The 13,657-nt window shown below is 38.5% G+C and overlaps 1 protein-coding gene across 2 annotated transcripts in view; it reads right to left on the reverse strand.

The window, feature by feature from the left end:
• Positions 1–13,657, reverse strand: part of LOC142071197 (putative acyl-CoA dehydrogenase 6) — a 136,723-nt gene that overhangs the window by 16,787 nt on the left and 106,279 nt on the right. For both annotated transcript variants that reach the window (XM_075125857.1, XM_075125858.1), the window contains exons 4-5: positions 9,647–9,753; positions 3,679–3,846 (exon numbers count right to left, since the gene is read on the reverse strand). In XM_075125857.1, coding sequence (XP_074981958.1) covers positions 3,679–3,846; positions 9,647–9,753 — 275 coding nt within the window. The remainder of the gene's footprint in view (positions 1–3,678; positions 3,847–9,646; positions 9,754–13,657) is intronic.

The following is a 13,657-nucleotide window of genomic DNA, read 5'->3' on the forward strand; positions in this document are numbered from 1 at the left end:
AGAAATGGCCTTTATTTTAATAAAAAGAAAAGGCGGACTTGTGGCACCTTAAAGACTAACACATTTATTTGAGCATAAGCTTTCGTGAGCTACAGCTCACTTCATCGGATGCATTCAGTGGATGCATCCGATGAAGTGAGCTATAGCTCACGAAAGCTTATGCTCAAATAAATTTGTTAGTCTCTAAGGTGCCACAAATCCGCCTTTTCTTTTTAGGGATACAGATTAACACGGCTGCTACTCTGAAACCTTTATTTTAATGGACCTCTAGAAATCTAGCAGTATCAGGTTAGCTTTTATGTTATTTTATATGGTATAAAATGCAGAAATTAATGTAACTTTTTGAGTGACAACACTGCAGTAAAGGCAGTAATAGATATTTAGGAATAAGACCATTTTATCTGTGTATTTTGTAACCTCTGAGTTATCTTTCAAATATATGAGCAGTTCCCAATTCATAAATATCTGCAAATTAGTCTCACATAATGTATAGGTTGTCATATCAACTCATTTTCAGGATTAGTGAAACTAGATCCAAGACTTTCCTTTCCCTCTCTCAGTGTACTATGTTCCAATGATCGCATTTTTCTGGAAAGAGGGTACCTGTCTGGTCAAAATGTCTCCAGTGACATTAAAAAGCCACATTACATATGTATGGAATACAATGGAGGCTTTCAGCAACTAACACCAGCTATTCATTTTCTTCTGCCAGCTAGCAGTGACCATTTTGCAGCTGGACAGTTACAGTTAAATCACTTGAAATTAATCCCCAAACAGCGTCAACAGCATAGAGGAATTTTTTTTCTTTTCACATGAGGAAAAAAAGCATTTCTGCCTCTGGTAGTCTTGAGTGGCATCTAAATGCATATGGCTCATTATTTAACCCTCCTGAGAGCATTGCTCTTGACCCTTTGTTAATTGCTCTTTTATGAAAACAGTTTAAGCATCAGATGTCAGGGAAAATGTGTTTTGGTCCACACTGAAACACTTATTCTCACTACTGAGCTGCCATAAAAAGCAATCCCAATCCCACTGAAGTCCCACATCTCATCAAGGTGTGAAATTTTGGGCCAATGCACAGATGGGCCAATGCACCACTTCAGAGGCGCATATGCCTCAGGTGGTGAATTTCACCCAACATAGAGGTAGGATTTTCACAATCTAGTTTCAAATGGTATCTTCTCTACAATTATGGTATCTTGCCAGGCTGTATCATTCACTCACTCCAACAAGGAGATCCAAAACTAAACAATATGAGAACTCCTCCTTTTTTTGGCATACAGAGATTGGATGAGCTTTACACCAGGAGGTGGCCCAAATCCATAATTTTATTTAGCATTATCTAATAATCCATCTCCATAGTAGACATGATGTCAGATTAGGTTGAAATAAATGTTGTGCTCTTCCAACCACAGTGTTAGCAGTGGCTTGTGTAACATTAAATCACAAACACTATGTTAATGCAATAGTAAAATTGCATGGTTAAGCAACCAAAGCTTTAGAAATGATAAAATTAAAATTGAATGCAATACCTTAATGCTCCCACTTTATGTTTGTTATGTATTAATGCACAATCTTTATTTACATGATTACACACTATGACTCAAATACCATTTCTCAGATGCATTCTTTACATAAGAAATACATATATTACCATCTTGTATTATGTTATCGTATTATTATATATGTAATATCTTGTATTATATGTATTACTGTGTGTATAGCAGACAAGGCCCCTAAAGTAATTTTTATTACAATTGCACAATATAACATCTGAATATACTACAGATAAAATATTGTATACTGTTATATAGTAATAGTGAAAATGTGCTCATATATAGAGGCGTATATTTAAAATTACAACATAAACACTTTCAGTGATCATGTTTCTTCAGTTATGATTAAAAACTTCTTACTTTAAATAATTTACTTAGTAAAACTAAATACTTAGCCCCTAGAAATATACGTATGTTTTAAATGCTCTTATGGAGAAAAAGTGTTTGTAACTTGTACATCTATTAATATACTGATAACTTTCTAAGTAGTAGTATATAAGTATAAATTCTGTGCTGTAATTCTCACTCACTAAAGAAAGAGTTCAACAGTATTTTGGAAAGATGAAAGGCGAGCACAGAAGTTTACAGTTTTTATCCTCCAAAGCTCCATGTAGTCTATAAAGATAAAATAATACACAATATATTGTGAGGAGTAGCTGAACACCATTTTGGGGGGATGGGGTGGGGTGGGAGTGGTGGAGGACCAGAATCCAGGACAGCATTTGTGGACCCTCTCCAAGGTTAAAACACTGGATATTATGATAGTTTATTCAGAGTTTTGCTTCAATCTGTTTTTAATGATGTTTTGTAAGGTATTAATTTTGTCCTTGGCAATTACTTAACTGATCTGTTTCCAGAGTAGCTTATAAATTACTCCAACAGAAGCCTATTGATAGACTTTTTTAAACAATATTTCTGGCCAGAAGAAACCTTTATGTTACAGTAGCTTTGGCATCAGAGTCTGAAGTCTGCAAAATATTTAATTTCCTCCCTTTGTCCCTTTCTGTTCATTCATTCATTCTGTACCTACCATTTAATATTTCAGAGTGACATAGAATCATAGGACTGGAAGGACCTTGAGAGATCATCTAAAGTCCAGTCCCCTGCACTCATGACATGACTAAGTATTATCTAGACCATCCTTGACAGGTGTTTGTCTAACCTGCTCCTACAAATCTCCAGTGATGGAAATTCCACAACCTCCCTAGGGAATTTATTCCAGTGTTTATCCACCCTGACAGTTAGAAGTTTTTTCCAATGTCCAACCTAAACCTCCCTTGCTGCAATTTAAGCTCATTGCTTCTTGTCCTAGTCTCAGAGGCTAAGGAGAACAATTTTTCTCCCTCCTCCTTGTAACAACTTTTTATGTACTTGAAAACTGTTATCATATTCTCTCCAAGTCAGTGGTGGGCAACTTGAGGCCCGTCAGGGTAATCTGCTGGCAGGCTGCCAGATCGTTTGTTTATATTTGCATGGCTATCTGCAGCTCCCATTGGCTGAGAATGGCAAACCGCGGCCACTGGGAGCTGTGGGCGGCCGTGCAAATGTAAACAAATGATCTGGTGGCCCACCAGCAGATTACCCTGACGGGCCGCGTGCAGCCCACAGGTTGCCACAACAGCTGTAAGTCTTCTCTTCTCCAGATTAAACAAACCCAATTTTTCAATCTTCCCTCATAGGTCATGTTTTCTAGACCTTTAATCATTTTTGTTGCTCTTCTCTGGACTTTCTCCAATTCATCCACATCTTTCCTGAAATATGGTGCCCAGAACTGGACACAGTACTCCAGCTGAGGCCTAATCAGCGCAGAGTACAGCAGAAGAATTACTTCTCGTGTCTTGCTCACAATACTCCTGTTTATATATCCCAGAATGATGCTTGCTTTTTTTTTTTTTTTTTGCAATAGTGTTACACTGTTCACTCATATTTAGCTTGTGATCCACTATGGCCCCCAGATCCCTTTTTGCAGTACTCCATCCTAGGGAATATTTGCTTGGTTACTTTATTTGACAATATAACACTGAGTTGAGGACATATTATGTTCTCTCCAAAAGATTTTATATCATATGCTGTAAAACGCAATAAAAAGAAAACTGTAAGAAAAACAAATCAGTGCTTTTACCTGGTAGGTTCATTGGTAGACATATAAGAGATTTATTTTGGTGGGGAGGTCCTTCACTGGAATTTGCCAGCAGGCACATCCAGTCAGCTTGACATCCTGAAGTAATCCACATCTTGCCACCATTTATGACATAGTCATCGCCTTTTCTTACTGCTGTTGTTTTGATACCTATTTAAAAACAAATGTGAAATAAGAGGTTCTTTTCACGGATCAGGTGACTGAGGTGTGATTGGTAGCGTTAATCTCTCAGTCACATCAGCAGTCAGATAGCTAGCATTCACTCACTGCTCAACAAGTGTTGAGAGTCGTGGAAGCAAATGCTAAAGATACCATAATTGTTCATCTGCATTCATTTAAGTCATATTTCAGATTAAAAAATACCAGGTACCAGGGCTGGTTCTAGGTTTTTTGCCGCCCCAAGCTCCGAGAGTGCAACTGCACAAGTCAAAAAAAAAAAAAAAAAAAGGATGGCGGCCCCTGGAATTGTGCCGTCCCAAGCACGTGCTTGCTTTGCTGGTGCCTAGAGCTGGTCCTGCCTGGTACCACAATAGGATTGTGCAGACAACCTTTACGTTTGAATGACCACTCTGCTCTACTACATTTTAGGTAATCTAAAGAAAAAAGATGAATGAAATGAAACCAATGAGAAATGTGGGGAACCAGATCACCTAGGCCAGTGGTTCTCAACCAGGGGTACACATGCCTCTGGGGGTACGCAAAGGTCTTCCAGGGGGTATATCAACTCATCTAGATATTTGCCTAGTTTTACAGCAGGCTACAGAAAAAGCACTAGTGAAGTCAGTACAAACTAAAATTTCATACAATGACTTGTTTATACTGCTCTATACACTAAAATGTAAGTACAATATTCATATTCCAATTAATTTATAATTATTAGGGCTGTCAAGCGATTAAAAAAAGTAATCACACTCAACTGTGCAATTAAAAAATTAATTGTGATTAATTGCACAATTAATTGCGCTGCTAAACAAGAGTAGAATACCATTTATTTAAATATTTTTGGATGTTTTCTACATTTTCAAATATATTGATTTCAATTACAACACAGAATACAAAGTATACAGTGATAACTTTATATTTTTTATTACAAATATTTGCACTGTAAAAAACAAGAAATAGTATTTTTCAATTCACCTAATACATGTACTGTAATGCAATTTCTTTATCATGAAAGTTGAACTTACAAATGTAGAATTATGTACAAAAAAAATAACATAATTTAAAAATAAAACAATGTAAAACTTTAGAGCCTACAAGTCCACTCAGTCCTACTTGTTCAACCAGTCACTCAGACAAACAAGTTTGTTTACATTTGCAGGAGATAATGCTGCCCGCTTCTTGTTTACAATGTCACCCAAAAGTGAGAAAAGGTGTTTGCATGGCATTGTTGTCGCCGGCGTCGCAAGATATGTATGTGCCAGATGTGCTAAACATTCATATATCCCCTCATGCTTAAACCACCATTCCAGAGGATGTCTGTCCAAGCTGATGACGGATTCTGCTCAACAACGATCCAAAGCAGTGCGGACCGACGCATGTTCATTTTCATCATCTGAGTCAGATGCCACCAACAGAAGGTTGCTTTTCTTTTTTGGTGGTCATGTTCTACAGTTTCTGCATCAGAGTGTTGCTCTTTTAAGACTTCTGAAAGTATGCTCCACACCTCGTCCTTCTCAGATTTTAGAAGGCACTTCAGATTCTTAAACCTTGGGTTGAGTGCTGTAGCTATCTTTAGAAATCTGACATTGGAACCTTCTTTGTGTTTTGTCAAATCTGCAGTGAACATGTTCTTGAATCAAACAACATATGCTGGGTCATCATCCTATAATACCATAACACAAAATATATGGCAGAATGTGGGTAAAACCATGGAGCAGGAGACATACAATTCTCCTCTGAGGAGTTCAGTCAGAAATTTAATTAATGCATTTTTTTAAACAAGCATCATCAGCATGGAAGCATGCCTTCTGGAATGGTGGTCGAAGCATGAAGGGGCATTGTAAGTTGCACTTTCACAATAAAGAGATTGCACTACAATACTTGAATGAGGTGAATTGAAAAATACTATTTCTTTTGTTTGTCATTTTACAATGCAAATATTTGTAATCAAAAGCAATATAAAGTGAGCACTGTACACGTCGAATTCTGTGTTGTAATTGAAATAAAAAAAATTGAAAATGTAGAAAAATATCCAAATTATTTAATACATTTCAATTGGTATTCTATTGTTTAACAGTGCAATTAAAACTGCAATTAATCGTGATTAAATTTTTTAATCACGATTAATTTTTTTGAGTTAACTGCAATTAATCAATAGCCCTAATAATTACATGGTAAAAATGAGAAAGTAAGCAATTTTTCAGTAATAGTGTGCTGTGACACTTTTATGTCTGATTTTGTAAGCAAGTAGTTTTTTAGTGAGGTAATACTTGAGGGTATGCAAGACAAATCAGAATCCTGAAATGGGTACAGTAGTCTGGAAAGGTTGAAAGCCACTGATCTCGGGTGCCCTAAAGTCAGTCCCCCTGGTTGGAGTATTTCCATTACCTAAAAGGAACCTTGTGTGAAACAGAGCCACTGTAGTAACATGGCCAAGGCTCCCTTATGCCTGATTGATCACAGAATCATAGAATATCAGGGTTGGAAGGGACCTCAGGAGGTCATCTAGTCCAACCCCCTGCTCAAAGCAGGACCGATCCCCAATTAAATCATCCCAGCCAGGGCTTTGTCAAGCCTGACCTTAAAAACTTCTAAGGAAGGAGATTCTACCACCTCCCTAGGTAACGCATTCCAGTGTTTCACCACCCTCCTAGTGAAAAAGTTTTTCCTAATATCCAACCTAAATCTTCCCCACTGCAACTTGAGACCATTACTCCTTGTTCTGTCATCTGCTACCACTGAGAACCGTCGAGAGCCATCCTCTTTGGAACCCCCTTTCAGGTAGTTGAAAGCAGCTATCAAATCCCCCCTCACTCTTCTCTTCCGTAGGCTAAACATCCCAGTTCCTTCAGCCTCTCCTCATAACTCATGTGTTCCAGTCCCCCAATCATTTTTGTTGCCCTCTGCTGGACTCTTTCCAATTTCTCCACATCCTTCTTGTAGTGTGGGGCCCAAAACTGGACACAGTACTCCAGATGAGGCCTCACCAGTGTTGAACAGAGGGGAACGATCACGTCCCTCGATCTGCTGGCAATGCCCCTACTTATACATCCCAAAATGCCATTGGCCTTCTTGGCAATAAGGGCACACTGTTGACTCAATGATCCTTGCTTGCCACTTGGAACCACTGGCAGCTGGTAAGTAGAGGAGTAGCCTTATACCGGGGACCAGACCCCTCCCCCCTGCCCCTGACTGGGTGAGCACAGAGGTGACTGAAAGCCTCCTTTGCACCCCACATTCCCTTTCTCAGCTGCATTGAGTGTTCCTCCTCCCTCTTCAGTTAAACAGAGAGACCTCTTAAGAATAAAAACAGATTACCTTTGATTTTCCAAAGTGTTATTCCAAGTGTATTATGCCAATCAAGTTAGATGATAAATAACTTGTACCTAAGCAGAGAATTTAAGTCACAATTATCTGCACCACTCCATCCCAAAATCAAAACCATATTTAGAAAGTTCTGATATTGATTTAATTTAACCAGAAAGGCATTTGTTAAAATAATTGGTCAATGCTGTGTTTCCTCTGCTAGTTACTTTATGTTAATTTACTTTCTGTTACTGGAAATAAAACTAATGATAACAGTGAACTTTCCTACAAACAGAGCCAATTTACTGGAAAGAAAATGACGGTGCATGGTACAGAGGGATTAAAGCATATCATTTCCATTACCGTTATTTAGACTAAACCACCACATGTAACACTGAATAATGATCCTGGAGATATATTTGTCTTTAGAAATCAGAAATCAAAATGTAATCTGTGTTTTTGACAGAGCAAATATTCTAGAAACTAAACATTTTACATGGTTTTATTGACCAAGAAACTTCAGCCACCATGAGCTATAATCTCATTAGCCCTGTCTGCAGGATAAATTTGTACCATTATAACTCTTACTAGTTCAAATGAACCACTGTAGTTTGTAAGAGAGCTGTGTGTCTAAACTAACCATAATGGCCTGTGTAAATCTGTTCACTGTATCCACAAACAGTGCCACTTCCAATCACTGCAGTACCAATCCATGGTGGGTTCCCCTTCACTGAAAAAGGGTGTTGTGGGAGTAGCAATCCATATGTGGAGATGTGATATATCAAATTGTTTTTCTGCAAAGCCCGTTCCATTTAATTGTTCAAGAGATAGGCTGCTTTATGCACTGAACAATGTAATGGCTTCTCTACATAGAGAGTTATTCCAGAATAGCTATTCCTAATTAACTATTCCTGATTAACTTCATGTGTTGGTGCTCTTATTCCAGAATAATAGTGCCTTATTCTCAATCCATTTTGTCCTGGAATAAGAGTGTCCACCTATGGAGTTAATCAGGAATAGTTACTCCACTTTAAATTCACACACCACCTTTTTCCAGATTAATTTTCATATGTAAATACATCCTTAATTTATAACACAGTCTTTAGGTATTGAAACAAGAAAAGGTGTATGACTACAGACATTGACTACAGAAAACTTTTATGCACAACATGACAAACTACATTAGCTCTAAACAAGAAAATAATCAACACTACAGGAGGCATTTTACACTACACAGAGTGGTCACTGAAGGAGTTGCAGGAGTTTGTGGGATTGTGCTGGAAGGTCGTATTGCAACAGTAAAGATGAAATGCCAGGGCTTTCAGTACATATTAGCATTGAAACAGTGCAGGGCAGAATACAGTGGTGGTCAGATTAGCTTTGCACAAATTCAATGGCAATTGTGCTGGCAATCTCGCCGCACAGTTCCAAGCACTCTTGTATGTTGGGACAAGAGATGTGTTGCAAGAAGGGTAGGTGCTGGCAGTGTTCGCTCCCTAGCACAGACAAGGCTAGACAAGTGAAACTGAACAGGTGCAATAAGTAAATAAAGACAAAAGGGCAACCAGTAAACAAAGACAGCAAAACTCTAGGGTCAGTACGAAAGGCATCTGTAAAATGTCTTCCCTGACTTTATAAAATTATACTTTCGTTTGAAAATAATTTCAAGCATATTAACCTTTTCCTGTATTTCACAAGATTACTATCTGCCCTAACTTATTTAGATAGTGGAGTCAGTTGAAAAGTACAATTCACAGCAGAATCTGCAGTGAAGGAGTCACTGTTTGTGAAATCATACAGGAAATGGAAGAAAATCGGCATTATGATACATTAAAGCAGTTTCCAGATGACTGCCCAATATCTTCCAGTTGTCACCACTGTAAATAAGTTCAGATCTCCATTAGCAGGTGTTGCAAGTGCTATGTCTATATCAGTAAGCCGTGCTGGTCTAGGGCTATATTCTGCAATATGGAGAGTTAACTCATTCAGCCTCTTCAACCGTAGAATACTTTTCTTTTTAACAGTGGGCCAGATTCAGCAGTGACCTAAAGAATGACACCTCCCCACCTTACTTTATAATCTCTTGTTAGTTGTGCTCTCTTTTATTCTCTCATGAGGAACTAAATCACACTAGATTCACACATCTGTTGAATGACAAATCAGTGCAAATTACACAACTTTACCACGTAAAGCCACTTAAATCCCTCTCTGACCAATTTATGAGACAGTATAATTTACACTAATATTTACATCACTGCTGAATTTGGCTCAGAGACTTCCATGGTCTTGTTGGTCTGTTCTCCTTTTCCAGTCTTGCCCATACTAGTCATTTTCCTAGAAATTTCCCACCAAAGCCACCATGGTAGTAGCAATGATGGGGGAATCCAGATAAACAGGGTACTGACATTTTCATCACCATGTCATCTAAGTTCTGCTCCAGTATGTTAGCTTTAGCAATCCTAGGCATAATCAGTTTGCTTACTTGCAACATCTGACCCTGCTCCAGGTTCACTGACTCCTAAACAAGCCACTACTTCTCCAGCTATAGTTGGTACAAGGAACTGTCGTTTCAGCTCATCAGAACCAAATCTGCAATGAAAGAATGGAAACACAGACTGTTAAAGGCTTTTGAAAGGGAGTTATGCGTATAAAATCTAGTATTTCTTGGTGAAACGCACTCCACCCACGTAACACTTACATAATGTATCTCTATGTGGGTGGTGTGCACAGAGCAAAATCTACCCTCCAAGCCCAAGGATGGGATAGAGATCTGCCAAGCTCACATTCCAACCTCTGGCTGGAATAGCAGCCACAACTACTTTGTACCCATTGTGTTGGGGGTGTCCAAATCTGTGTAAATGTGGATCCAATGACCTCTCCCCAGCCTTCTGTGCCAATCTACATCGGGCTGGCATCAAGACCATTTCCTAGAGTTGCCAACCCTCCACGATTGGCCTGGAGTCTCCTGGAATCAGCATCCATCTCCCGGTGACCAATGAAAGCAATCTAGGAGATTTTAATAGGATATTTTAAGAAAATGACATTACGTCATGTTGGGGAAAAAAATCTCCCGGAACAGCTTCAGAGTTGGCAACCCTACCATTTTCTCAGTGTGTCTTCCATACCACCACTCATACTGCAGACTCTTTTGCAAATCCTCTGAACAGGGCTTAAGTGGTGTGAAGGGTCTTGTGCTAGACCGCTGCATGGCAGGGGATTTTCAACTGCCATGAACATTAGTACTACAGGTGTTAGGGTGCATCTTAAACTGGTTTTTAAATCATGCAGGGAAATCCATTATTTGCTTCTTCCCATCACATCTCCCACCAGCCTGCACTGATGCACAGGTAAAAAAGGAAACAAGGAAAACCACTGACAGCATTTTTTTCTGTAAACTTAAAAATAATATATTTAATACTTGACTTCGTCTCTCTTCTGACAATATACAGCATCTGTGAAACTGCAATTCAACAACTTTGCTATACTGTGACATTCAAAGAAAAATTCTTCTGTCTTGCAAGAAGTTAAACTGTGTTTTAAGGAAATGAGTTTTATGAAAAAGTAAACTTGTTTTCCATCATGAAAGCATGGGTCAGGAGAAAAAAAATCAGTCACTCAGGCAAAACTCCCACCGTGTTGGCTATGTAAAAAATGTCTGTTGTTCAAACAAGCCCACCTTAACAAGCTATAACTGATCTGTCCCCATTATTACTTACTGCTCTACCCATTTTTGTGTTGTTTGCAAATTTTACCAACAATTAATTTATATTTTCTTCCAAATCACCCAAAGAAGTTGAATAGAATCAGGCCAAGAACAGATCCCTGCGAGACCCCACTAGAAACACCCCCACTGAATGATAATTCTACATTTACAGTTGTTTTTTGTGATCTAACAACTACCATGTGTTTAATCAATGTAATATTGGCTACATGGATTTTGCACAGAGCTATTTTTTTTCAACAAATGTCATGTGGGCTAAGTCAAATCTCTTGCAGAAGCTACCTTTACCAACCAAACTCGTCATCTCATCAAAATATGATATCCAGTTTGTTTGACAAGAACTATTTTCCATAAAACCATATTGATTACCATTAATTATGCTATCATCATATCCTATATTGGCCTTTCTGTGATTTTGTCCAGAATCAGTGTCAGACTAACTGTCCTATTGCTACACAGGTCATCCAGTTTACCCTTTTTAAATACTGGCACAATAACTTCAAGGCAGATCTTGCAGTAGTAGACACAGGTCTTGCGAGCTCTTCCATGGGTCCTGTTATTGTCCTTGACATTTATATAACCCTGCTGGGGTGACTTTTCTTTGTTGCAGCACTGGCGTGTGCCCCAGCACTGGTCCCTCTCCTTCATTTGGTCTTATATCCTCTCATATATTGGTGTTCTGGGGACTGCTGTTCAGATGAGATTGGACCTACTCCTCTCCTGAGATGGCAGGGAAGTCTAGGACCTCTGCATAGGACCATGCAGAAGCATTCGGGTGAATGTCTATATAATCAGTATTGGACTCTGGAAGCTGAATCGCCTTGTCGAGCACCAGCATTTAAACGGGAAGGTGATATCTGGTCAAGATGATCCTAGGGTGGTAGAGGGCACACAGTAAACAAACAGGTTGACCTAGGTGTGCAGCAAAGCAGTGTGGGAAAGCAGTGTGAGGACTGACAGAGGAGGAATTGTTAATTCAGACTGGGGATATGTTCATGCCAACCTTATTATTGAAATTTACTTCGCAAGTGGAGTTTGTAATGAGTATTGAGACCCCAGGTAATTGAGAAAAAACTTGTGTGGACACAAGGCAATTTATCCCCCCCAAAATCAAGTTAATCCAAAATAAATTTCATGTGTAGACATGCCCATACTAAAGTCACATTAAATTGCGTTTTACTCTGAGAATTTGAGAATGGAGCCCGAGTGGAAATCATCCAACCTTTGATTCTCTGGCTGAATAGGCTTTGTCCAAGAAAATGTTCTCTATTAACTTACAATAAACAAATTAATTCCAGTCTGAACTGACCTGGCTAAGAAGTAGTTAAAATGTAGTGATATTATTTATGTTTATTATATTAGTACATAGCGGCCCCACACAGGATTAGGACTCATTGTATTAGGTGTGCCATACCAGTTACAGATGACCAGACCTTTGCCTTTCTGATATTGACTAGTAGGAGACTATTTGGAATTGATATATATACTACTTGACAGTGAATGAGCAAAATCATTTAAATCATTTTCATTGTTACGTGTTGTGGAATAATGCAGATGTGTCTAAGATTTTCTCATCAAAGTCTATTTTTCAGCTTTATATTTCCTTAGATAATGAGTCACTAAAAGTAGCTGTGTTGTTCGTGTCAGGATTTGGTCCTTTTGAATTTACTGGTGTTCATTTATGATCAGCGGTTACATTTAATCTCACAAGGATTGATGCACCACCTGTGTAAGGAGTGGTACCTTATCCCAGAAGACTTCATATCTAGTTTGAAGTGGGTTAGATGATCATCCATTTGAATGTGTGAGCTCAGAAACAAGAAAGCTTGATGTGGTTTAATCAAACACCGAGTGTAGTGTAAAGAACCAGGTGCAGCTGCTCATACTCAAAACTACAATTTGCAGCTAACAGTACGTCAGAAAGTGTCAGTCCTAATTAGAAACGTTCCTTCCTTACTAATTAATCAATTCACTTCAGCACAGCTTTTTTCCCTTTGAGTAGGAGAAACAAGAATGAAAACTGTCAGCTTTTCTCCCCCACTTTAAGAGGATGATCATCAGCTCTATTAAACCAGAATAGTGATGTACAGTTGACATATTTTCAGTCAATGCATCAAGAATCACATCTGTCAGAAAGCAAATTCATTGCTATTTCAGATGAATTAAGGGGGCTTTCAGCTTTTTAAATGAGCGCACATAAACAGAACTAAGAAGTGGATCAAGGAAATGTAATGGGATTTGGATCCTGCTGTGGCTTTTTTTTATTTTACCCTATTTAACATCATCTACAGTATAATATTTAATCATTTCTTCAGTATTAACAGTAATGTTGGTGGAATGTCATGAATACCAAGTATGGGGCAAAAAAGAATGGATAGTTTCTATGTAACTATTTTAACATTAATCATTAATGTGCCACAGTTGGGACCTATTTTCTTATACAATGGACCAGGGGGAAAAAATGTTCCAGCGTCTACAAGGAGCTTTATTTTTATATACATTACACATAAAAATGTGTTAAAAGAACATTAAGGTTGCAAAGTCAAGCACTGAAATGCTAAAATTAAGGTGGCATGGAACATGCTCAGTTGCTCTGTGGGAATGGTGCATGCACAGTCCGGTCAGCGTGAGGAGTTGTGAGGGGCTAGAGCATGCTCAGTGAGGATGGAATCTTTGGAGATTTTAGCTGCTAAATTCTAAGTCTCTTCTAAAAGTGTGTGGACTGAGTTTTTACAGAGGCTTATAACTTGGCCAATTCCACAGGAACAGCAC

The sequence above is a fragment of the Caretta caretta genome, chromosome 2 (genome assembly GCF_965140235.1).
Source record: "Caretta caretta isolate rCarCar2 chromosome 2, rCarCar1.hap1, whole genome shotgun sequence".
NCBI lineage: Eukaryota > Metazoa > Chordata > Testudines > Cheloniidae > Caretta > Caretta caretta.